The sequence below is a fragment of the Vipera ursinii genome, assembly GCF_947247035.1.
Source record: "Vipera ursinii genome assembly, chromosome: 8".
NCBI lineage: Eukaryota > Metazoa > Chordata > Lepidosauria > Squamata > Viperidae > Vipera > Vipera ursinii.
The window spans coordinates 18,882,459-18,909,798 of record NC_139519.1 but is presented as its reverse complement, the minus strand read 5'-3'; the positions used below and the strand labels follow the sequence as shown (position 1 = coordinate 18,909,798).

Here is a 27,340-nt window from a genome sequence, read left to right as displayed (position 1 = left end):
CGGCACTCGGAATTCGACCCGCCAAACTGCCGACCTTCTCATCGACAAGCTCAGCGTCCTAACCCACTGAGCCACCACGTCCCTTGTAGTATCTTTGTTAGCATCTCCCAAAATGGCAATGAGGAAAATTCCAAGATTTTAGTTTCTTCAGAACTGAAGGTGAAGAAGATGGAAAAAAATAAATAAATCTAAAAATGAATTCTGTCTCCTGCCAGACTTTTCTTGCTTGGAGCCTAATCTGACTTTTTCCAAGAAGAAGGGAACTATGAAAGCACCAAGTGATTTAATAGGGAGATCAGTCTCCCTCCACCCGTGTTCAAATTCCCCTGTTCCATCCACCCACAATATCAGCGCTGCCTCTCCTTATATGAATAGTCACCAATTGGCTTCGAGTTTATTTGGTTGTTGTTGGTTTTTTTTTAAAAAAAACAAAATTCAGTGAGATTGTGCAGTTTGTTCCTGCATCAACATGCCTTGGAAGGAGGCCAGTAATTTTCATACCTGCCTCCCTTTTATCACTTCTTGGTAAACACTCAGGCAGGAACAAAAAGTCAAGGTCAGGAGAGGCAGCAGGCAAGAAGTGGAGGCAGGAGCCTGATGGAGGTCAGGTTGTGGTCAAGCATCTTTGGGCAGGTGGGAGGGAAGAACAGCCCCTCCCTTGGCAAGTGATGCCAAAATCCTGTCTAGGTAACTAAGACATAAAGCTCTAAACTGCTATACAAACATCCCATTGATTTTCCTATTCAGCAGCTGCAATTTCAGGAGGATCCAACTCCTTCGTTGAGGCACAAACTTGAAAGACATCCTGTCAACCCAATAGGCATGTACAGCATGGGGATATTGTCACAAGCTGTCAGAGAAGAGCATCAAAGATGATTAGGGGACTGGAGGCTAAAACATCTAAGGAACCGTTGCTGGAATTGGGTATGTCTAGTTTAATGAAGAGAAGGACGAGGGGTGACATGATAGCAGCCTTCCAGTATCTCAGGGGCTGCCCCAAAGAAGAGGGAGTCATGCTCTTCTCCAAAGCGCCTGAAGGCAGGACAAGAAGCAACGGATGGGAACTAATCAAGAGAGAAGCAACCTAGAACTAAGGAGAAATTTCCTGACAGTGAGAACAATTAAGCAGTGGAACACTTTGCCTCCAGAAGCTGTGAATGCCGAGTTAAAATAAGTGAGCTGTTGTTAGCGGTGAGACAATTTAGGACAAGGGGACTTGTCAGAATTTGGACATTCTCATTAGACAATTTGTGGACAATCTCCTCAACTGCAAGAATAGGTTCTGCTATTGATTGAGTGATTGATTCAATTTGTATAGCCACTCCTCTCAAACCAGTGACTCTGGATGGAGAACAATCATAAAAACTATTAAAACAGGATACAAAAAAAGAAACTAAATACAAACAGCAGTCAAGATATATTGTAATCTGTCGGTTTCATCGTATCCAGGAAGCTGGGGAATTCACACACTTAGGGATCCCAGGGCTGTCACACTGCCAGGTCTTTAAGACTTTCTGAAAAGCCAGTAGGTTCTAGGTCATCCTAATCTCAGGAGAGAGGGTGTTCCAGAGGGCAGGTGCTTTGGCAAAAAAAGGGGGCATCTCTTTGTCCTTGCCAGCTGACATTCATTTGCTGATGGTACCCAGAGGATACCCAACTGGCTGGACCAGATTGGACAGGTAGAAAGGAGTGGAAGAAGATGGTCCCTCAGATAACCTGTTCCCAAGTCATGAAGGCACCTTGCAAGGTGGGCCTTGTTTGGAGAAAAGCAGGTCTTCAAGGAGCTTCAGAGAACCTTTTTATTTGAAGATAAGCATAGCCATAGGATCTATCATCCTGTCGTTTAGTTTTCTAATAAAGATATAACTTTACCAAGACCTTCCTTGTGCGAATGTTTGTTTGTTTTCCTTTCTGCCTACCAGTTTGAAAACTTAACTCTTTCTAATTTATTGCAGTGTTATTCTTGGATTTTAATAATAACTTTTTGCCTTCACTTCACCAGTTTGATTTCAGGGAAGGGGAGTAAAATACATGCTAAATAAATAAACAGTAAAACAGCTCTAACCTGAATGTGGTTTCCTCGTTACTAATTTGTTCCTGCGGACAACATTTCATTTATGAGTTTTATTTCTAGCCTACTTATTTGTTTTTCTCCCTGTTCCTCTGTCATCTTAGGTAGTGGACCTATTCAGTTATGGCAATTCTTGCTGGAACTTCTGACAGACAAATCCTGCCAATCATTCATTAGCTGGACAGGTGATGGCTGGGAATTTAAACTTTCTGATCCTGATGAGGTAAGTATGGGCTTAATCTGGACTGTACACATGAAAGTCCTGAGCCAAGTATAATTTTTAATTGAATATATTTTTAACAAGATAAAAACAGTGCAAATATTAGAAAAGAAACAAAATAAGAAAGTAGTGGAAAAGAAAGGGAAGGGAAGGGAAAGGAAAGGAAAAGAGAGGGAGGGAGGAAGAGAGAAAGAAAGAGAGAGAGAAAGAAAGAGAGAAAGATTATAAAGCAGTCTTTTTGACATCGGTTATAAATACATTTATATTTTACCCTCTCTCTCTCTGAAAGGTTACATACAGTGGTACCTTGGTATTCTGCATTAATTGGTTCCGGGGATTGAGTCCTTCGGGAGAAGGGCGGTATAGAAATATTAATAAATTAAATTAAATTAAATTAAATATGATGGGTAGTAAAAAGGACGAGTCTCAAACAAACCATGTGACTTATCACTTGACTCTTTGTTTCAGCCAGGAAGAACTTTCTGTCTGTCCTTTTTGCCTATGTCAGTGGCCTTCCCAGCATGGCTGGTTTCCTGTCTGCCCTCTGTGGCTGTCCCTCTCCTTTTGCAGTGACCTTCCCAGCATGGCTGATTTCCTGTTCGTTCCCCGTCCCCCTCTTCCTATAGCAGCGCGTCAAGTACTAAACAAAGGCCAAGTGCTGGGTCAACATTTTCATGTCCAAATGCATTGAGTAGTAAATTTGAGAGTTTTGAAGCAGTCAAGTACTGAGATACCACTGTAATTTTATTTTTCCATAAGCTACCATTTCTAATCATCAAACCCCTAAATCACAAGTTCATTTTTGCTCCCTTTTTTCAGCAAAAAGTCCATAAAGGGTTTCCAATCCTTCATAAACGTAACAATTGGACTTTCTCTATGCAAACAAGTTAATTTTGCCATCTCTGCTGGTTCTATCTTCACCAGCCATTCCTCCGTTGTGGGTATATCAGAGTCTTTCCATTTCTGAACATATAATAGTCTCATCACAAAATAATCATCTGTGGGTCTTTTCTAGGTACCTGTCCATTAATCCCGATAAGCAAAGTTCTGGTTTGAGTTAAATCTTAGTCTTTAAAATTTATTTTATCAGCGTCTGTATTTGAACCCAAAATGTTCTGCCTTTTCTGCAAGGCATATTAAAATGGCCCTTTTGGGTTGCCCACATTTCCGACATAAACGTGAAATTGCTTTACACATTCTGACTAATTTTTATGGTGTCAAGTTCTTAATTTTTATTGAGGAATTTCCATAGGAGTTGACCAGGCTGAGCCCAAGAGATAGGTCAAATGTGTCATTAGTCATGAATCCCTATGCGCCCTCAAGAAACCTAAATCCAGCACACCTTGAATTCCTTTTTAGTCTTAACTTCCACACATTTATTTATTTTTTAATTCCATTTATATCCCGCCCTTCTCCGAAGACTCAGGGCGGCTTACAAGCTTAGCAGTAGCCTTCATTCTATGTATATGCCTGCTTATTAGGGCTTTCACACACACACACCCCAAGCGGCATTATTACAAAGTCAGCTTATTGCCCCCAACAATCTGGGTCCTCATTTTACCTACCTCGGAAGGATGGAAGGCTGAGTCAACCTTGAGCCTGGTGGGACTCGAACCTGCACTAATTGCAGGCAGCTGGCGTTACTTAAGGAGGCATTAGCCCACTGCTCCACCAAGGCTCACTTTCCCTTCATCGCTAGTAGTTCAGGTTACCGTAGAGAGCTTAAGCTTGCAATCAATGTTTATACTCATTGGAACTGCCTGAATTTCCTGATTTCCCCAGCGCTTGACGATTTCGCGAACTAAATTTTCTGGGGTTCCCATTCTCCAGGTGGCAAGGAGATGGGGCAAGCGGAAAAACAAGCCAAAAATGAACTATGAGAAGCTGAGCCGTGGATTGCGCTACTACTACGACAAGAACATCATCCACAAGACTGCAGGGAAACGCTATGTGTATCGTTTTGTATGTGATCTGCAAAGTTTGTTGGGGTACACTCCTGAAGAGCTCCATGCCATGTTGGATGTGAAGCCAGATGCTGATGAGTGAAATGGGTCCATTTTGCCAAAATCGAACAATCTGAAGAACATAAGGACTTGGATTTCTTTCTTACCCCCCAATCATTTTATTTTCCTTTAAAAAAAAAAGAAAAAGCGTAATTTTTCATGGGTTGTACTTAAGGAGGGGTAGGATTTTAAGCTTTTGAATGAAACTGTGATATAGGTTGGCTGGGAGGAGGAAGAACTAAGTTTTCCAGTTCCAACTCCAATTCTTTTTGGAGTTGTATTTGCAGCTGGGATCTTAGAAGTCAGGAAAAGGACAAACGTTTTGTTCCATCTATTTAACAAATTCATATCACCCCCTTTCTTCCCGATCTTTTAAAAACTGACAATCGGTGTGCTTGTAAGACAGTCTGTCTTTAACTGATGGAGAACAGTCGTAAGTGGCAAACTATCCTGTTTTACAGGGAAAATATATCTGAATGACAAAGTACTGTGATCTCAGATAATTTTGCATTTCACAAAACAGGTCTCTGTTCTTCTGTTTGTCAAGGGGGGACGGAAAAAAACCCCTCCTTTTTTAAAAAAAGAAAGAAAGAAAGAAAATGTTTAAAAGAAATGGAATTTTGTTAAATTTTGTGCCAGTATTTTTTTAAAATAGTCTTAAGCTCTAAAATGGTTTCAGTATTGCAAAAATCATGTGTTTGTTTTGCCAGCTGTGGATTTTTATCACCATTGCGGAAAAACAAAATATGTCTCTCTCTATATATATATAGAACTCCACTAGAAATGGGCAGATGGAATGGACCAATAGAAATGGGGAACTCTAGATGAATGGGTGTTTTGCTTGAATGCTAGATTTCCTGCACTTTATTCTCTTATGTCAATAGCTCTGTTTCCCTCGGCTTGTGCATTTTCAATCATGTCATTTTCATTCCTGAGATTTTATTTTAGATTTTCCTCTACGTGTTATGAGTACATGCTTATCTAGGATGCTTTAAAGAAGAGTCTTATTCCAACTGATCAGAGTCTGATAGCATCTATTCAGACTAATAGATTTTATTCAAAGGTTTAGCTCTCAAAGGTTTGTGCTTCTTATTGTGTCCTTCTAGGAAGATGCTACCCACTCTGTCTGATTTTCGCCCACCATAAACTAACATGGCTTTCTTTCGACAATTATTCCACTGTTGAAAAGTAGGATGGTTGATCCTTTTGTTGTGGGCACAACTCAATTATCCATCTGTTTCGGCTTGTTTCTGCCTTCTTTCCATGGATATCAGTTGGTATGAATGCTTTATTACGGATAGTGCCTTGTAATAGGACCAAATCATTGACTCGGTTTTCAGACTGAGCTGGGAAATCCCAAGCTGAATCACTGAATTGGGTCAGATTTACAATGGGAATCAGATTGGAATCAATCACATTCTGTAACAATCTGCAACGGACTATTTCATAAGAAAAGATTCAGTAATCTCTAAGTATTCAGAAGCTCCTTTCAGGTAATATAAGCACATCAAACTATATGGGCTTCGTTTAACTTCTGATCAATGTGTCTACATTCATAAGGATAAGAATTAAGATTTGTTGTTAGTTGCGAAGTCATGTCCGACCCATCGCGACCCCATGGACAACGTTCCTCCAGGCCTTCCTGTCCTCTACCATCTTCTGGAGTCCATTTAGGCTCACGCCTATTGCTTCAGTGACTCCATCCAGCCATCTCCTTCTCTGTCGTCCCCTTCTTCTCTTGCCCTCAATCTTTCCCAGCATTAGGCTCTTCTCTAGTGAGTCCTTCCTTCTCATTAGGTGGCCAAAGTATTTGAGTTTTAGCTTCAAGATCTGGCCTTCTAAAGAGCAGTCAGGGTTGATCTCCTCTAGGAGTGACCAGTTTGATCACCTTGCAGTCCAAGGGACTCGCAGGAGTCTTCTCCAGCACCATAGTTCAAGAATTAAGATTAGGTAGGGAATATTAATATATGTTAGGGGTCTTATCTAATTTGGCAGATACCTTTATTTACATGGAATGGGTTTAAATAAATAAATCAGGGCCATCAAGCACGATCCCAAGTTACAACATATAAGCTAATTTTTTTCTCCATGCTACGTTATCCAGAAATAAACAGGCTTGGTTGGTGTTAGGTGCAGTTTGAGATGGGTTCTGACTCTTCAGCTCCATCATCCTGATTCGGATACAAGGAAAGAAAAATTGTATGAGAATGCAAAAGCTGATTGTTAGCCCCTTAAATGCCTGAGTCCTAAATATCTACTATCGCAAAAAAGAAAAGAAAAACAGATTTTAAAACCCATCTTTAAAATCTGCTACTTCCTGCTAGTTTTTGCTGTTTGTTTGCTTTTAATATCTTTCCAGAGGGGCGGGGGGGGGGGAACAGGTTGAAGTTCAGTGAATTAATTTCTTTTCCTTTCTTCACTGTGTATTAGGAAATATTTTATGGGGTGTGTGTGTGGGGGGGAGTATAGAATAATAAGATATTGTATGAACTTATATACATCCTCTTTCTGCCCTATCTCAAATCATCTGCTGATTTAAAAAATGTGGCTCATTTCTTGACTCATTTGTAAAGCAATTGATAAGGCTTTACAAAAACTGAAATCAAGGGAAAAGAACCTTATTTTTCTAGAGGTCTGGATCCTAAGTCATCACTCCTCAGAGTACATCTGTACCCATGCTTGAGTGAGACCAATGGCTGTTATCAGCCTCACAGTTTTTAGGTCAACGTTTAAACATCAGTGTTGTACACCGATGAAATATAAAGTGTGAAATCCTCTGCAAGAAAACAAATGTGGAGAGCCAATATTTGCAACCAGGGAACAGTAATATGATCTTCACTTGCCCTTCCCCCCCCAAAAAAAAATTATCCCCCCCCAAATCTGTAATAGAAATGAATCATTTCAGTCATGCAAAATTGAAAGTGGGACAACTTTGAGTTGCTTGAAGTGTCAGCAGAATTTGACGTAGAGCAGGTGATAACAAATAATGTTGTAGTTAAGAAAAACCAACGAATTCACTATATTTTAGGAAGACCCGCTCCTCTAATTGAATTGTCTTTGATAGGCCAGATTCAGGCTGCCTTTCAAAAGGCATTGCCAGCTGATAGGATAAAAAGGTAGCCTGTTTTGAGTTTAATTTGAGTCTTCGTGAGTTCACGAACAAATTCACGTCATTTTCTTGGCAACAATATAAAAGCGGTGTGCTTTTTTCCCCAGGATGTGTGTGTTTGTGTGGGTGTTTTCAGCTTTTGAGACTAGCTTACAGCTCTGGCTGTTCCAGAAGTTCTCCCATCAAAGTACTGGATGGGTCTGATTTTATTTAGCTTTTTCATAATCAGTCAAGAGCAGTTAGATCCCTTTCAGATAAAGCTTGTGTAGCAGTGAGGTACAACCTGGCTCACAATTTGTTCCCCCTTGAGCACCTCCAAAGTTGTGACAAAATTTATTTATTTTTCATGTGACAGAAAGGGTCAAACAAAAGAACCATTGTCTTCGAAGTATTTAATTTAACTTTAATTAAAATTCCATAGGAAATCAATTTTAGTTTTTCTACTGATCCCTTCTTTATATTAACCAGGTAACTGTAAAGCCAGGCTGTTTGAAACCATGAATGTACCATAAAGGCTTTTGCAGTTGTTTCAAGGACTGTCACACATCAACATTCCTGAATGTATTTTCACTCCAGTAGAGAGGACATGAAATGGAGTTAGGAAGATTAGCGGTGACAGACTTGCTTTTCTTGATACATTTTCGCTGGACTTGGATCACTTTTATAGCACGTTAAGGTCTATCTTCCATGATGCCTCTAACTGCATGATGTAGAACTCCTAAAGGTGTCAAGAATATGGTTAACTCAGTAGCTGTAGCCAGATCTGCAAATGCTCAAAACAAAACAAAAGTAACCCAAATCCTGATAATTCCACCATTCTCAGTCCTCTGGTATTGATTAGCCCAAATACCCAAAGTCTCTGTGTGTAGATAGCCAGGTTGTGAGCAGTGGATAATATCCATAAACATAAGGGACCGGGTGAAAATTCTTTGTATGGTTTAGAGGAAGATAAGCTTGGTATTTCTTGGCAAGATACAGAAAGAAGATTTTGAGCAAAGAATACTGATAGTAGTTATTCTTGCAATGAAAGAAAGGAAATCAGGACTAAGTAAGGCTCTGTAAGGTTTGATTCCAGTGGAGTGAAATGAGGATATGAATAGAAAATGAGAAAGAAGGATCAGTGGACGTGCAGAAGGAGGGTATTCCTACGACCTCACATCTTTTATTTCCTTGTTGTCATCTATGATATTTGGGGGCTTTAGCCCTAAACCAAGAGATAAAGAGCAGACTCTAAGATATTAGTGTGTATGTGTAAAAGACAACTTGTATTGTAAGTGAAGTCACTGTATCTCAAAGTTATCCTTGTCAGCCTCTGAAAATAGACATCCAACTGTTTTCCAGTAATTCCCATTTTTTTTAAAAAAAAGTTAATTTAAAACAGCAAATTCATTTGATATGCTATTCAAATGACTGTGTCTTTTGCATTATGCATTAAAAAAAATAATGTAACAGAAGCAATCTTTTCCAGGCCGATAGATCCAGGTATACTGAAATTTTAAGTTTCAGAATTCCATCTCTTGGCCACGTTAGTTGCAGTTCCAGAAATTAAGGTCCCAGGACCTTCCACAGAGAAAATTGTTTTGGAAGATTTAACTACTGGTGTTGAATTGTTGAGTTTATTTCAGAGTTCTGAATGCTCTGTGCAAAAAAACTGAATACTCACAACAAATAGGTCGAAGCAATATTAATGGCAGCAAAACATACAATGGTCGAGATTTTTTTCTGGGGATGTATTCCCATCTTTTGATATATTTTTTTTCAGTCAGGTATTTATAAGGAAAAATGAAACAAAGGTCATAGTGATACTTCTTAGTATTCCTACGATATAGTCCTTTGCTTGTTGATTCAGGAGTAAACGGTTCCAGCTTCGAAGGAAATTTGACCAGGGAAATGTATGTAACACTGAGGTTTTAGGACATTAATTCATAGTAATTTTCTCCAACTTGTGTCTTCCATCTGTGCAGAAATTTGTAGGAGTTTAACAGATTTGATGAGGAAGGCTGCTTTAGACCAACTGAAGATAAGACTATTTTTATACTGTTGGGTTTATACCTTTTTGGATTAAGGATCAGCAAACACATGTGATTTTGACATAAAGCAGAGCATCTTGCTCAAGTATATTTGGGGAAGTCCTCATGGTTTAGAACTAGTTGATTTTTAACCTTCTAATAGCCCTGCTTTATATTCTATCAAACTCTATGCATTCATTAATGATAAAAAACAAACTTGTACTTTTTTTTACTCAGTCATTTTCCTGGTACCTGTGATGGAGAGGTTAACAGGAAAGTTAGTGGCTGCTAATTAGAGCTGAGTCATCATTCCTAAGTAGACAGCACAAAATATTCCAGAAAGCTGAGTATTTCCAGTTAAAAGGTCTCAAACGGCAGACTTGGAGATGATATCTGTCCACTGAGATCTTCCTACATGGGTTTGTCTTTTGTCCATTAGAAGCAGTGGCCATTGGTGTCATTTAGATTTGGGTAACTTCATAAAGGTAAAAACCAGCTTCAAGCCTATTTAGATCGTGTAGGTCACAAACAACTTCACTTTGTTACCTTGTTTGCAAAGCTGGTTTTGCCATTGGCTTCTGGGCTTCCTGCTTTGGAGCTATTGATTCTTCGAGCATCCATTTTGAAGGACCTTTCCTCAACTTTTGCTTCATGTTGCTTGGTCTACTTAGTGTTGACTGGAAGAAATTTTGCACCTACCACCAATAGCCGGCGAGCTTCCCAACATTTCGAATCTGACTCAATCTGTCCAGTGTTCACAACAGATATATTCTCAGGGATCTTGAAAGGGCAATGGAGCGTCAGCCATGCTGCCTCGCAGCCCCTGTGGCGTTCTTCCCTTATCAGTGTTTATACCTAACTTTCTGCCATCTACCTTTCAATGCAGTGACAGACGGGCAGTATCATTTTTCCCCAAAAAAAGTGTGTGTTCTCCTTGCACTAGCAGAGACACTTCACTCAGCTCTGTGAACTAGATAAGGAAGGAAGGTGCAAAGTTAATGGTTATTGACAATTGGAAAGTTGTTGTCAAAAGGGGTTCGGGCCTCATTCAAGCATTGCATGTTTGGCTTACTTTTAAAACAACAACAAGGGTGTCTGCTTAACAACAGAATGGTGTGAAACAGTTGTACAAAAAGCCCTATTCAGCATAGAAATTAACAGTTACCGCAGAACTGCCAGTTGATTTCTTCACTTTTGTTTCTGATGGAGTCTCTACAGATGGAATGAACGAGCGTCGCCATTCCAAAGATGTCTGAAGTAAATTATGCTTGATGTATGCATATCTATTATGACAGAAATATCTCCAGGAATTAACTGCCTCAGTGAACATTTTTGTTTTTTGAAAAAAAAAATATTGTGTTCTTTTTTGTCTTTGTTTTATATCTGTTTTTTTTAAGCTGATAAGTTTAGAAGAAGAAGAAGAAAAGATTGTTATATTATGCTCTTCAACTATTTTCCAACTTGTATTTTCATATAATTTATATTTTATAGAAGTGAAAAAAATGCCTTAAAAGCAAAATGTTTTTGTTTTTGTTTTTATAAAGGAGAAAAAGCAGGTGCTTTTTAGGAGAAAAAAAAAAGAAATGAAAGAAAACCAAACTCAGCTGAGGTAGCTTAGAGATGTAGCGTGATCTGTGTTTTTTTAAGAAATTCAGAATCTCAACCTCTCCCACACTGAAGACTTAATAGGGAGTGGAAGAGATTTTGTTTTCATTGCTGATGCTGGCACATCATTCTTCTGGAGAGTTTTTATATACTGTAGCCTTATTTCTGATTGTATTCAAAATTAAAATATTGCAAAGACATGCCATGTTTGCTTTTGTCTATTTATGTGTTTATTTGTTTATGTCCTGCCTTTATTATTTTTCATAAATAACTCAAGGGAGTGAACATATCTAGCACACTATATCCTTCTATTTTCCCCACAACAACAACCCTGTGAGGTGGGTTGGGTTGAGAGACAAGGACTGGCCCAACATCACTCCATTTTATTTCTAAGGTGGGACTAGAACTAGCACTCTCAGTCTCCTGGTGATTGGCCCCAAAGTCATCCAACTGCTTTTCATGCCTCAGGCGGAACTAGAACTCATACTGTCCTGGTGATTGGCCCAAAATCACCCAGGCCACTTTCATGCCTAAGGAAGGACTAAAACTCACTGCCTCATGGTTTCTCATCTAGTGCCTTAACTATTAGACCAAACTGGCTCTCTAAGTTTCATTGGAGACCAAAATATAGGGGTCAGGAAGGGGATAGTAGCTCATGATAAATGCTTGCTTTGCACACAAAACCCCAGATTTACTTTCAAGCATCTCCAGCTAGGAGTAGCTTCTGTCTGAAACTTGGCAGAGGTCTCCCATTCAAAGCTGATCTAGCAGTTAAATGGACCAAAACTGTAGCCGCTTCCTAGTCTTCAATATACCTATTTAAAACTCTTTCCAGATATTAAAATGAAAAGGGAAAGTAGAATTGCAACATGTTGCCACACCAAATGCATACTAATTTTTAAGTCATTAGTCCTTTTTTTTTTTATCAGCCCACAAGAGAAACCTTGGGTTAAAATGTTGGCCTCCTGTATCAAAAGCCTCTATTCTCCTATAGAAGAACTCTTGTTCATACATATATATTTTAATTAGGTTGGCCCTCTAGGAATCATCTCCAGGAAAGTTAAGGAAAAATTCCTTGCCCGAATCTGGATAATACTGAGCTAGCAGCTCCATTGATTCTATATCTGGGAATCTACTTTTCCAAGGAGACCCACTAATCTCCTTAAGTCAGAATCATCAAACTAATTGTATTGGCATATGTATATGGTTTGGTCTTGTTAGAAGTGATCGGGATCCTGATTTGGTCCTAAGATTAATCAAGGCATTGAGAGAAGAATGTGATTTTTTTCCTGTTCTCCTGGCTAATCAGGGGAGACCCGTGATCTTGTACCATCAGAATGAGCAGGAATTCTGGCTGAGCAGTCTTGGGTCTTACCTCGTGAGAATGTCTGTCATTTGGGAATCTCTAGACATGAGAATCTTAAGTTTTATCTCTCCTTTGGCTTGTTAACAGACTCCTAACACATATCCCAACTCCTTCAAGGAGTTTGGACATGACAGCTACACCTGATAAGATAGCAAAGGGCAACCAGCTTTTCAGCAGCCACTTCTGTAACTCCAGGGCCAAAGAAGATAGTCTAGGATCTGCTTTGTGTTTATGACTCATCTTGACTCCTTGCGCTTGCATAATGAAAATTGCTACGTTTGGACCAGCTTTACTTAACACTTAGCTCACCCACCAGGTGGGCTCCTGGAGGCATTAGGTAGACTGGTAAACAGCTGAATCAAAAGAATGAGAGAACTGCATACAATCCAGTCCCTTTTTGGATTAATGAACCCTTCTGAACAATTCTGAAAAACCTTCCTGCTTCAAAAGCCTAACTCCATTTCAATGATTCAAATGGAACTGACTCATGAATCTAGACTGAATGTCAAAAAGGGTTGCCTAAACGTCTCAAAAGGTGCTTTTCCCAAAAGGCAATTGGACTTTCATTCTTTTTCCTTGAAGACATTTCGCTCCTGGCCAGAACTGATGAAGCTCCTTGGATGAGAAGCAAAATGTCTTCAGGGAAGACAAAGTCCAGCTACCTTTTGGGGGGGAGGGGAAACAAACACCTTTGGGACAACCATGACCTGGATGACTGAGAATCTCCATAGACAGATTGCCTCAATGATTGCCTCTTCAAATTAAAAACCTCAGATCAGCATCAGCCCCAGACATCTTCAGAATGTTAGCAGGACCGCAGAAAGAAACTCATTTGCTGCATTAGTCTGGTGCAGAGAGACATAACAGACAGATCTTTATTTATTTCTCCTGCAATCAAAAGGTCTTTAGTAAGGCAGAAACCAGCTACTCTCGGCACGTCAGCTTTGGAAAGGGCCAAAATCAGGATCTGCCCAGTGGAATTGAGCCTGACTTCTTCTTCTGCAGCTTCAGGTGATTCCAACAACTGGCTGGCGGGCTGGTGGAAGATGCCAACGTTGCTTTCTTTCGGAGTCAGCACTTTCCACTGCCTGCTCTGTTTTCTTTCCACCCAGGGTTTCGCCTGCTGGGCGAAGGCTTCTGAACAGCATCCAACAGAAACTTTCCAGTGTTCCTCCTCCCCCTCCTGTCCCTTTCATCCTCCAGCCTACACTTTGCAAAAAAAAAGAGTCCTCTATTAAAGCCACAATAGGGTATTCTGCCAGGCAGTTCCTTTCAGTTGAACTGACAACGGCTTGCTGTAACAAAGGCCTGGCTGCAGCATTCAGCCTCGACATTTTCTCCTGCTTGAGCTTCAGCGGGAGAAGAACGCCATAGGGAAAATGCAAGGGCAAAACTGCTAGACATACTGAGGATTTTTTTTTTTTAGCCAGCTGTGGGCTGGTAAAGAGAACCATGGAGCTGCACGAGAGACCTAGTGTTGCACTTTCATGGGATTTGTTTGCTACAGACTGACTATGTCATATTTGCAAGACCAAGCTTTCTTTGGGGAAAGCAATAACCAAGGGCTCAGTCAACTGTCAGGTCGGTCGAAGGGTGGCCTTCCTTCTCCAGACTCTCTCCCATAAAAGAAACAATCAACTGAGACAAAAGCATTGGCCTCTTGTCACTGTCTACTCCAGAAGATGTATTGTAGGTCTATCAGATCTGTGGATGATCACAAGAGAAGGTTTTATGGATTGTTCAGTGCAATTTTGTGGTCATCCAGATTTTTGCAGAACTTTTAAACCCCAAAAGTGCATTAAATATGAGAAGTCATGACGAAGGGTGGGTCAGAGATGGTATTACCATAGTTTTCCCCAGCATGGTGCCACAGATGAGGTAGAAGGAAATAGGTAAAAAGGCATTGATGTCCAAAGTGACAGCTGTAACAACCAACTTGAAAAATGGGCCCATGTACCTTGACGAAACAACTACGATTAAATTAAAAAAGAGTACCAAGATTTTTTTCCCTCATCCCTAACCACTTATAATGTGCATTCTCAGTATGTTCATGTTACCTTATATTCAAAATGCCTCTTCTTCTTGACTATGAATACCTCAATTCAGTTATTGCGGAGCAATTAAAAGGTGATGGATCTCCATGAATGTTACTAACATGCAACTGATACATGAATCATGTTTGCTTTTCTAGCATAGATTTGTGGTTGCTTACATGTTATCTTCATGTTAACTGGTCACCTTTAGGACAAATCAGCAACAAGCCAGGAAGAGGAAACTTTAGAACAATATTATTTTCCTTCCCTAAGCTTTCTGTAAGGGACACGCTGGCTCAGTGGGTTGGGACGCTGAACTTGTCGATCAGAAGGTCGACAGTCTGGTGGGTCGAATCCCGAGTGCCGCATAACAGAGTGAGCGCCTGTTACTTGTCCCTGCTTCTGCCAACCTAACACGTAAAAAGCACGTAAAAATGCAAGTAGAAAAATAGGGACCACTCTGGTGGGAAGGTAACAGCATTCTGTGCGCCTTTGGCGTCTAGTCATGCCGGCCACATGACCACGGAGACGTCCTCGGACAATCGCTGGCTCTTCGGCTTTGAAACGGAGATGAGCACCGGCCCCTAGAGTTGGAAACGACTAGCAACCTTTACCTTTACCTTTATCTTTAAGCTTTCTATGCTTAGCAGAAAGGATGATACTGGCATAGGAGACTCACAGGTTTCGGATTGCAATCTGAGTTAGATCAACGTTAAGAGTTTTGTGCAGTCGAGAATCTTCTGGCAAAAGCTCTGTTTTCTCTGGGCAAAGAGCCAGACTGAACGTTCTTGAGTTCTTGATACAGGCAACATTACCTCCTGGAAGAGAATTCAGGAATTGTAATGTGGACATCCCTCTCCATTTTTGCCCAGCCATAAAATATTTTGGTAATAAATCCAAAGCAGGTAATGGAAAGAAGTTACACAGAAGAGCATTTAGGGACATCATTCCATGCTCTTCAAGGGCGGCTGAGTAGGATGAACTGTACATAAAGAGATGAACGTCATGGAAATCATGACTCATCAGATACAGTGGTGGAACTCCCGCTCTCATGCCAGGGTCTAACATCAGGAAAAGTACTGTAGCCTTCACAAAGGCAGTGGCCGTAAATGCACTCATTCATAAGTACAGCCCAATAGGCAAAAATGTGAATTGGTTCTAAGATGTCCATGAAACTGTAGGATGCTGATATTCACACGGGACTGGTGCCTGGATTTTTCCTCAGGCCACATTTTTTTTCTGACATTCTCTCCTCAGTTAAAAAGTAAAGCTTCATGACTCGGACTGTTTTTTCCTTCCTGTGTACCCTTGGACCCTTTTTATGTTCATTTTCGTTCATAATCGGGAATGTTTTATTAGCCAGCTTATACACGCAGTCTTTTTTTCATTGATGAAGAAACCATTTAGTTTGATCTAGCTCACATATTGCTAGGTTTGGTTTTGAACACTGGACGAGATCAGTGCAATCAGAGTGTGGCTTGTCAAGCATAGTCGCTGGCTTGGCAAAAAAAATAAATAAAAATAAACTCAAACAATGGTTTGGTCAATCAATAGAGGCAAACTATGGTTTAGGGCAAAGTGCTAAAACCAACCTGTGTGAACTCTAGTCTGTTGTTCCTTATTCAACCTGGCCAGAATTTTTCTCTGTGATTAGAACATATTTCTCTCACCAGCAAATATAATAGCAGCCAACCTTCAAAAGAAGCTGCTTTTGATGTTGCTATTCCATTGACTGATCTGGAGTGAGAGGAAGCAGCTGCAGTTAGAATTAGGAAACAGGAAGATACCATGAATTAGGCTTTTCCCTCTGCAGTGAAATTTTCCCTTGTTATATTTGTACAATATTCAAATTCCATCTATCTAGTTATCTAGCATTAATTTCATCCTGGCTTAAGTATCCATCTTAATGATCCTCAAAGACTGATCTGTGGAGAGCTGGAACGGTTCATTAACATTATTCCTTTTATGAAGAGTCTTCCACTTCATCATTTAAACATTTATTCTGCCAGGTCCTTTGGATAAAGAGGTTGAAATGGTGTGTGTGTGTATACCACACACAGAGACCTCTGACAGAATATGTCAGAGGGTGCACAGTCTTATTGTGTGAGATAACCCAGGAGTAAACACAGTAAACAGTGGTCTATATTAAATGGTGGTTTATCTTACACAATCTACAATACCATACACTAGTAACAAAATACATACACGTGGTAATATAGCAGGATCCAACACAGAGCAACTACAGCAGGAAAATGGAAGAGAGGAAACACATCTGAGGAGCCTTCCCTTTTATGCAAAGGCTCTTAAAGAGACACAGACCCTGCTGAGTCATTCCCATCATTACATTTTTCATTACACAAGCTGGTTAACTGTTAAGTTTTTGCTCCATATGTTGTCTCCTAGTAGAGGATAGCATCTTTGTAACATTGGACCTACTGTACTTGGAATGTTCTGACTTTTAGTATGAACATCTGTTTACATGAATGTCTGTATGAATGGGTGGCTATGTCTGACCTCTTGACTGTAATAGATTTTATTAGCGATGATCTTCAGTTTCTGTTCACTGCTTCTCCCATCATTCTGTTTCACAGCTCATGGCATGTATAATCCATGAATTTAGAATAGGAGTGTGCCCAGCCTTGGCAACTTTAAGACCTGTGGACCTTAATTCCCACAATCCCCAGCCAGAATTCTGGGAACTGAGGTCTACAAGTCTTAAAAGTTGACAAGGGTGGATATTCCTGGTCTAGAACTTTATCTAATGTTGGTGAAATGGTCACGAAATAGAATTCATTGCCCTCATTCATTGACTTTTCCTCTGCTCTGGATTCTCCCCCCCCCCCCTTTTCAGGATTATTTATAGGAGCTTCCCAGGCTCTTCCTTCATCATTCCTGAACTTTGTACTCGTTTGTTCTTGTGACTGTTTCAGTCAACCCCTTCAGCTGCCTAATTATTTATATAGTTACAAGCTCCCCCAGTCAGGGTCATTCCCCCCCCCACCCCACACTTCATCATGAGGAATTAGATACAACACATTTTATTTTATATTATATTTTTGAACAGCTGGGGTTCTTTTGTAAAACAAAAAGCACAAAAAAAATAATAAAAAGCCTAGAAGGCTGTAGGAAGTAGGGCAAATACCATTCTAAACAAATGTAATAAATAAAACTTTTGGAGAGAAGCCAGATTTTTTTTGTCCCAAAGCATCTACCAACCTCTAATGAAGGGATTAAAGCAAATCTTTCTTAGATGATATATCATGCCATCATTTCCTTTACAGATGCCCTATAGCAGCTGCAGTTAGCTACAACTTACAGATATATGTGCCACCAGCTAAGCCAGTTTTGCCCTGGAGGTTGGTGAGATCAGGGAAGTGAATTGTATTCTTAAAATTTTACAGAGGATTCCAGGTAGGATCTTGCAATAGTTCCTATAGTACATGAAGCAGGAAGCCTAGGAGCAGATGTCTTGGTGTCTTCACAAATTTGGTTTCTTGTGCATAGGCACCAGATAGCATGTAAAACCAGTCTCAGATTGTCAATAAGTAACATTTTAATGGTAGTTCCAACCAGCAAACAGTTGTTTCTCCATTCTGAACTTTTGGTTATCAAATCTAAGTCACAGCAACAGACACAGAAACATGGGATTAGCCAATGTCCCTGAGACTAACATAACCTTTCCCAACCTCATCTTGACTCATCTCAAGATGAGACCAACTTCAATTTTTACACTTCACCGGGATGGTCCTGCTGTCTATGGATAGGTTGACAGTTCACACATCTGGAGTGCACCTGGGATAGGAAAGACCATGCTATGTCTATACATATGTGTAGAGATATCACGAACATAGTACAGCTATTCATAATATTTTATCCTAACTTTCTTCTGGAAACTCAGTACAGATAGTCCTTGCTTAATGACAAATCACTTAGCAACCGTTCAAAGTTATGGCAGATCTTCCCAGAAGTACTAGTGATCTGTTTTTGAAGTTCTGATGGCTGTATCCACTTTGAAGATCACATGATCACATTTGGGGCAATTGCCTTAATGACCATGGTATTCATTGAATGAACACTACAAAAAGACCATACATTTTAATTGAGTTTTACTTTTATGTTCCCTGTTTATTGTTTTGATGTTTCATTGTGCATTTTAATCAAATGTCTTTAAGCCTCTTGAAGCCCGCTCTGGCAAGACGGGCAGTATACTAGTTTGAGAGAGAGAGAGAGAGAGAGAGAGAGAGAGAGAGAGAGAGAGAGAGAGAGAGAGAGAGAGAGAGAGAGAGAGAGAGAGAGAGAGAGAGAGAGAGAGAGAGAGAGAGAAGCTATCAATAGTCCAATATCTTAATTACTATGCCACTGTAGCTCTCAGAGTAATTCAGAACAACTATACCTCCTGATGGAGCACTGTGGTGTGTTCCTTTACTGACCAATGCACTTGGCCAGCATTTCTCAAATTCAAGCAGCTTCTAAACAGGTTGCCTTAACTTCTAGATTTCCCCAGCCAGCTCCGTTGACAATTCTGGGAGCCGAAGACCACACATATGGAAGCTGATGTGGTTGGGAAACATTATGCTCAATCTTTGGAGGAGGAAAACAGGCTATTATGCTACAGGAAGCAATGAGAAAATGGCGCCTTATCTTCTCCCTTGAGTTAATGTGCATCGTATCCAAATTAAACCAAAGAAGGAAATAAAATCTCACCCACGGCTGGTAGAAAGCTGGTAATAATTTGTTATCCTTTTATAAACAGAAAGCTGCTGCCTGAGGCAGCTGTCTCACATTGCCTAAATGCAACAGTCATATCTACCATCATATCCATTTGATGTCTGGCAAGCTGGCAAGAAGCCCTATTGGCATATGAGAAGATCAGAAAGGATGAATGGGTGAATTCTAGGAGGCACGTTCTCCAGCTTAAACTTTGACCAGAAGCCAAAGAGGTGGGATATTTAAGCCACCAGGTTGTTTGTGTGCATGCTCAGTCAAAAATTGCCCGCAAACCTGCAGAAGACTAAGCCTCGGAGGCTCGCAGGTAATCTACAGGGCACGTAGCAGCTCCCTGCCCATGTTGACTGCACAAACCCTGGCAAGGTCCTCAGCTTGGCCCTCTGAGCAAACATTTAGAACATCTGGTTCCAATCGTCTTGCCAGCTTTTTCAGCTTTCTGGCCTCCCCTTCTTCTGGGTCTGGTTAAACGGAAAGATTTTGTCGGTGCGAACTTCTCGGGAAAATCAGGAGGAGGAATGCTATTGCACTCTTTATCACTCCGGGTTCATTTTTCATAAGCGAACTCAAAAAAAAAAAACAAACAAACAGAAGTGGCCAAATTGCTGCCACCCTCAGCAAAAATGCCCTGCCCCGTCCTTCCTCTCCCCCTCAAGAAAAAAAGCCTAGGTCAGCTAACCTCACACGGCCTACACTGCTTTGCTTAGTTTGGCCATGAGTGGTACCATCGGCCTGGGAAGCTTTTTCGCTGTTGCCTGCAGAGGCTCTTGTTTCCAGTCTGGGCGGACCCGCCGATCTACATCCCATCCAAGCCCCGCAGACAGAGATAGGTTCTGAGTAGCTTGTCTGAGCCTGGAAAGGGAGTCTAAGATCAAAGAGAGCCAAAGGAGGAGGTAACCCGGAATCCATTGACAGCTGCACAGTCAGTTTGTGTGTGTGTGTGTGTGTGTGTGTGTGTTTGTCTTTTCAAATGGAAGGGTGATGTGCTGGGAGCAGCAATAACCATGCTTTAAAAAAAAAAAACCCTGGATGTCGACAAGGAATTTCTACCAGCTAGGGAGGAAGAATGACTGTCTTTGTCACACCCTGTGATGAAGCAGGAATGGGGATTTTAATAGAGCAATGCCCTGGGCTGTTGGCTTGAATCAGGCCAATAATTGAGAAAGTAACATCAGTTCCAGGGAATGGTTTTTGTGGGGGTGGGTGGCTTTAGGCAAGAGAAAACCTAGTGCCTCCTTCCTCTAAAAGTCAGATTGATAGGGTTTTTCTCCCTGGGTTTGCTTCTTCTGACTTCCTATTTTTTTTATTTTCAGAGCCCTTTAGAATTTCTAAGCGGCTGCCACCAAGAAAAAGGGGTTCAACCTATTCTCCAAAGCACCTTTTAGGCAGGACAAGGGGCAATGGGTGGAAACTAATCAAGGAGAGAAGCAACCTAGTGCTTCAGATGTGCAAGGAAACATATCTGAGCACAGAGAGGAAAAGCATAGATCAATAAAATGCAACTATGCTAGGTACCAGTTTAGCCTAATTTGTTGTGTGAGCTCAACCAATAGGTGTCTTTAAAACTGTCCAAATAATCCAGATGTTGCTGCATTGACAGGAATAGGGTAGTCCTTTTAGCTCTGAGCGCAGAGCCCATGTTTTGTTTGAAGGGAAAGTAAGGAGGACTTTGCCCTTGCTTAACCTGAAAAGTCCCTTCAGTGATAAATGGGGCAAATGGAGAAAAGACATGGAGGTGGATAAAGGCCTAGCTGCCTCCATCAATTGTCCTCCAGATGTGTTCATTCTCATTATGGACAGCAGACCTAAACACACCTGCTCTCTTTGATGTAAATGGAACATCGAGGTGGGTATCACTGTTCTGTGTGCAGAGAGGATTTCAGCCAAGATAGATAGACATGTCTACCAATTGCTTACATTGAGATAAGATGCAACAGGTGGATGAAATAAATGAGGACAGTAACTCGTGGGGAAGGTAAAATTCACAGCAGACCTTCAATAGGAGGGACTCAGGAAAATTCCATGCGTTAGGCACTCAACAAGCCAACAATGAAACTCCAGAACTGCTTCATTTGGGATGCTAAAAATGTACATTAATGATTTTTTTACAAGTACTGGTCAATAGGCACCCCATTTATAATTAGACACCCTGTTTAATGGATCAACTGCCAGATTACTGAGAAATCAGCTTCTAGGAAAATAGAAAAGTTGCATAAATTTAAAGAATATAGTCGTTTTTGAATTACCTTCACTGCTGTAAAAATAATAGCCGTGTTCAGAAAGTCAATCATAATCCTGCAAGCTAAGGTGACTGCCATGCAATATATCTCACCGAGGGCCCAGTTTCTGATTCTTACTGATGAATGGATTGCAGATTTCATTAAGCCAGGTTCCTCATTAAATCTCAGCCATGGAATTTGGTACATTAACCTGGATTACTAATTAGCATTAAATTATAGGTCTCAGATATTCATCAGGGGGCTGGAGAACTCAAGAGTTTTGAGGGGAGAAAAGTGCAAACAGTACAGGGAGTCCTTGACTTATGACCACAATTGAGCTCAAAATTTCTGTTGCTGAGCTTGACAAATGTTAAGTAAATTTGTCCCCTTTTATGACCTTTCTTGCCACTGTTATTAAGTGAATCACTGCAGTTGTTACGTTAGTAACACAGACGTTAAGTGAATCTGGCTTCCGCATTGACCTGGCTTGTCAAAAGGTTGCAAAAGGATATCACATGATCCCGGGACCCTGCAACAGTCATAAGTACATGTCAGTTGCCAAGCATCCGAATTTTGATCACGTGACCATCGGGATGCTGCAGTGGTCGTAAGTGTAAAAAATGGTCATGCCACTTTTTTCAGTGCCACTGTAACCTTATATAGTCACTTTATATATAGTCACTTTATATAGTCACTTTATATGTGCCACTCCACTGGCACAAGATTTCAGGATCCTGCTCATATACAGGTGTCCTGTATATTCAGCTGAAGGTTGAATTCAGAATTCATTAGAATCAACTCTGATTTTTCCCCTCCCCCCAAGATTGGGTTTTGCAATGTGGTTTTGAATCCATATAAATATCTTCAACTTTTAATTTCTCACAGCTGCAGCAGAATCACTTGCAATTTGTTTTTTAACATGTTCTTTTTTTTAATTGAAAGTAAACGGTAGTCCTTATTGATCACACTTTGCTACAAGGGGTTGCGTGGTGAGATGTTTGAGCTTGCCAAGAGGCTTTGCGTGGCTTCTGAGGCCTACTCCAACACGTCCAATCAGAGAGAGAGAATGTGTAAACGAAGTCATCGGAAGTCATGGGAGGTAAAAGAAGCCAGCGTCCTGGATTGTAGAAGTTGTGGGCTGTGTTGCCTCAGGAAGCAGCCTTGAAGGAGTGGTTCCCTCACAGCATCATCAGAGTGAAACAACCCTTTGAAGCCTTACACAACTTTAGTCAACTGTAAGATATACCGCCTCTGTTTGGCTATGAAGCAATTTACATAAACCTTATCACAAGTTGAAAAAAAAAATAAGCTGAGGATCTGAACCCACCAACTATTGCTTCCAAGCGCAGGATAAAAACATTACAGAAATTCTCTGTAGAACTTAGAGAAATCGTGAAAGGTTTACCAGCCCCTGACTGAAATCAGCGTGTCAAGAGAAAGAGGAAGAATCTATGGTGTAAGTCGCGATAAATAAGGCCTCAAATGAATTTCCAAAGGTACTGGTGATATCTACCTTCTTTGAAAGAGTAAAAAATTGCTTCTCTCTTAAGAAGTATGGCTTGAAGAGCGGCTCTTGTCCACCAGCATAAGCCAGCAGCAATCTTTCAGAACTCTTTATTTGGTCAGAGTGTGAAATAGAGTTTGTCAGCATTTCTTTTTCTTTTTTCCCCCCAAGAAACCAATAACCTTTTATGTCAACTTGCCTCTGTGTAACCCTTCTTACTCAGGACTTTGGGCGCCTAAATTCTGAACATGTTGGGCCTTTGCTTACTCATTTATCCAAAAGTGTCCTAATGTAATTATACAGACTTGTGTTCCCAGAGCAGCAAGTCTTTTCTAAATCTTTCAGAATTTCACCAGGCACCATGGGAGGTCCTTCTTCTGGCAAATCAAAGGATGTGGCTGCCAAGAATAACTCGGTCTACATGGTGGAAACTTAGTTGTCCACTCACAAGCTTCTCCGTCCTCCCAAAACCCATCTAACATGCCCTTCTCCTTTTTGAGGAGAGGACGATCAGCTGAGGTCCCCTCAATGAATTCTGAGAATTGGCTGAAAATGAATTATGAAGCCAGTTCAGTGGTGCAAAATGAGTCCCTTAACTGAAATGTCAGCGTACAGTCCCTTCCGCCCCCACATGAACACACAAACACGCAGATACACCAAGTGAGAGGAGAGAATGTAGCCTTGGGAAACAAAGAACTGTGGGAAGTGCATTTTTCTTTTTTTCCCCCTCTTCTCTGGAAAAAAAAAACAACACACAAAAACAAAAATGGCTACTCTGGCAGTCAATTTCATCTGTGCCGAATTTGGTCCCTTTGCCAGTTAAAAAAATGAAAAGAAGAGGACCGGTGCTTGTAAAGTACTTTAAAAAATTTCAAATGCCAACCTAAAGGGACGAAGTTACTTGGGTTGGGAAGCCCTCTTTGGTTTCAAATTGTTGTTGTTAGCTGCGAAGTCGTGTCCGACCCATCGCGAATTTCAAATACCCATTTCAAATACCCAGACATAAATGCCAGGGTTTGTGCTCAGTCACAGAAGGCTGTGAAAAATAAATATACATTTTGCTGCATATTTTCAATTCTTCAAACAACATGGAGGGCAAGGGTGTCTTGCAAAAATAATAGGAGAGGGAGGAGTGCACACTTTTATTTGGCTATAGACTGATTAATGGGGAATCCCAAGCCGGCCTGGAAAAACCAAATTGATTCATGAGTTGTCTTTGCAAAGCCTGAACACAAATCTTGCTATTTGGCTGGCTGAGCGCAGAGTGCAGAGATATCAAATGAAACAGCAGGCCTAGACATGCTGGGGGAAGCAGATGAGAAACTTCTCATGTCACCAATCATCTCCAAAGCTATGGGAGCCCAAGAACTCAGCATTAGACAGTGAAATAAAACATTCTCCCATCTGTGCTGTGATGCGTGGGCATAGGGAATAATGAGGCAGGGAAAAATAAGTGTGTATGTATAAAAAAGAGAGGAGGAGGAGGAGGAGGAGGAGGAGGAGGAGGAAGCAATGGCAAGGTGCAAGGAAAAAACTCATGATTCATTAATGTCATAACCGAAATCATAATGGTTGGTCTGGCTGACTATTGTTCCACTTTCCAAATATCCATTGCCTTGCTCTGCCCATATTATTTAAATATGTTTCCAGGGCTGAGTTATTTTATCTCTTGAGGCTAACTTTAAACCCAAGCTTAATCTAAGAATTGATTTACAATGTAAGGGCTTATTCTTGAGATAGATCAGAGATGTGAGAAAAACTAGACTGCCCTTCCCTTCCCTTCCCTTCCCTTCTCTTTTTAACTTACCTATGAGGATATTGGAACACTGCTATCATGTCACCTGTAGTTCTTCTTTTCATTAAACTAGACCAGGGGTAGGCAACCTTGGCTCTTTTATGACTCATGGACTTCAACTTCCAGAATTCCTGAGTCAGCATAGGTGACGCAGGAATTCTGGTTGAAGTCCATGAGTCATAAAAGAGCCAAGGTTGCTTACCGCTGAACTAAACTTACCCAATCCCAGTAACCATTCTTCATATGTTTTAGCCTCCAGTCTCCCTAATCATCTTTGTTAACAATAGAATAGAATAGAATAGAATAGAATAGAATAGAATAGAATAGAATAGAATAGAATAGAATAGAATAGAATAGAATAGAATAGAATAGAATAGAATAGAATAGGGGTAACATAGTTGCAAGGGAACTTGGAGGTCTTCTAATCCAACCCACTGCTTAAGCAGGAAACCCCATACCATTTCAGACAAATGGTTGTTCAATCTTTTCTTAAAAACTTCCAGTGTTGGAGCATTCACAATTTCTGAAGGCTTGATTCTATCCCTCTGTTAATACTGTTATGGAACTGTTATGGAACTGTTCCTCTAAACCTTTATGGAAACATCAGGCTTTTTCCAAAAATGCATCTTCCACACTTCCTGGAAGGACTATGCAATCATATAGAGTTGCTTAATTAGATGGTCAGTCTACGAAGTGTCCAAGAAGGTGAAAATCCTCTGGGGAAACAATGTCCGCATATAGCACTGTAGCATGCTAAGCTTTTTAAAGTCTATAAGGGCAGAAGAGATGTTTTACTGAACTTCCAAAAATTAATGCTCATCACAGCAATTCTGTACCTCATTTTAAGGAAAAAAGTATTGCCCAGAAGACTTTTTTTGCATGGCTGGTATTTTTCATCCCACCAAAGCTTCCTTTGGCAGCAAAATCATTATATGACATCTCCACAATGTCTTGTTGTGGTTTTCATATCAACAAACAACAGCAACTGTAGCAAATGTGGGGTGGCTTTGACCAGTTGCAGTTTGCAGCTCTTTCCATATGCAACCCATTTTAGCTGGGAAGTCAGCAATCCTCTTGATAGATCAAGAATCGATTGTTATGTTTTGTTGATGATGTTCTTCTCAACTGCAAGAAACTCAGGTATCCTATCATCATCCTTCAGCCTGATGGCCCAAGTAGGTTATATATAATGGGATGGCAACAGGAAAGGACAATCAGAAGGAGCAGAGATTGTCAGGAGAATGCTCAGTTGAAGTTCTGTGTTTTTTAATGTGCATCACACATAAAATCACATTGCAGTGGCCGCCATCTTGATGTTCTTGACTACACCCTGTGAACATTTCTGGAAGGGAGAAAACAACCAACTAAAGCAACAGTGGCTGCCATTCCTTCCAGGGCATCCAATTTCTGCTTGTTTTCCTGGCAAGGTTTGCTCTCACCCTCCTGGTGGGTGGACTTCAACATCTCGCCCTGTAATTTGAACCTCCCGCCCTCACCTTTTCACTAGGTCCTCAGCCTTTTTTCTGAATCAGAGTGGGTACTCAAATTTGTACAACTGTAACCAGCATGTAAACTCTTGAGAGCCAAAACACGGCCGCTGGCATTAATCATCAGTAATAGAAACCAGAACTGGCTCTCCGTCCCGGCTGAGTCAACGCAAGGTTTTAAAAACACTTTGGAAAATATACACATAGGCTGGGAAGGGGCCGTGAAAGAAATTCCAGGCAGGCTGTTTTTAAAGAGAGGGATATTTTTTTTTTAATGCACTGGAAAAACATAAAGAGAACAAAAATAGAAACATGAGCCATCTCAAAAAACAAAAATGTGACTTTTTTCCAATCAGTAATTCCCAAGTCTGAATTAGGTGAGGGCATTAGAAATAGCCCAGGAGAGAATGAGAGATTCAGTGTGACGCAAAACAAGAAATCAAAAAAACGGTATCCTCACAACCCAAAGTTCTATTGATTGGCTTGTTTACAGCTCCCTTGTTCAGTCAGAGTGGCAGTCTGAAAAAAAAATTATAGGTGAAATGCAAAGTTAAAAAGAACAATAAAATGTCAAAGATAACTTGAAATATTAACCCAGAGAAGTTAAAAAAAAAGCTTCCTAGATAAAAGGCAGCTGCAGAGACTGATAATATGAGGAAAAAGACATTTTTCCCAGCCTTCCCCAAAAGGGCTTAGCAGGGTGGGGAGAAATAAAGCAATCTTTATAGTGTAGCATTTGTGACTAGGGTAGCTATTTATTTGGTATCGGAAAGAAAATGCATTGTGAAGATTATTTTTTCATCAAAATTTGCACATTCTAATTTAAAGCGATACATGCAAATTTAGAACAACTCTTCACAATTTTACTGGAAAGGAAATTGCACTGCTGAAATTCAGGCGCACACAAAAAAATGGCTTTTGGCAAAGACTCAGAATATCCACTAACTTTGAATGGACATAAACCCCCTCGACTTTTGCTCCTACAAAACACTGGTCCAAAATCAAAACAGATCCAATCAAATAAGGGGCTGCCACAAAGAGGAGGGGGTCAATTTATTCTCCAAATCACCAGAAGGCAAGACAAGAAGCAACGGGTGGAAACTAATCAAGGTGAGAAGCAACCTAGAAACTAAGGAGGAATTTCCTGTCAGTGAGAACAATGAATCAGTGGAACAACCTGCCTCCAGAAGTTGT

The 27,340-nt window shown here is 40.6% G+C and overlaps 1 protein-coding gene across 1 annotated transcript in view; it reads left to right on the top strand.

The window, feature by feature from the left end:
• ETS1 (ETS proto-oncogene 1, transcription factor) overlaps positions 1-5,647 on the top strand; it is a 62,116-nt gene extending 56,469 nt beyond the window's left edge. The window contains exons 7-8 of the mRNA XM_083368622.1: positions 2,176-2,294; positions 4,122-5,647. Of these exons, the coding sequence (XP_083224748.1) occupies positions 2,176-2,294; positions 4,122-4,337 (335 nt within the window). The 3' untranslated portion in view covers positions 4,338-5,647. The remainder of the gene's footprint in view (positions 1-2,175; positions 2,295-4,121) is intronic.
• The last annotated feature ends 21,693 nt before the right edge of the window (positions 5,648-27,340 follow it).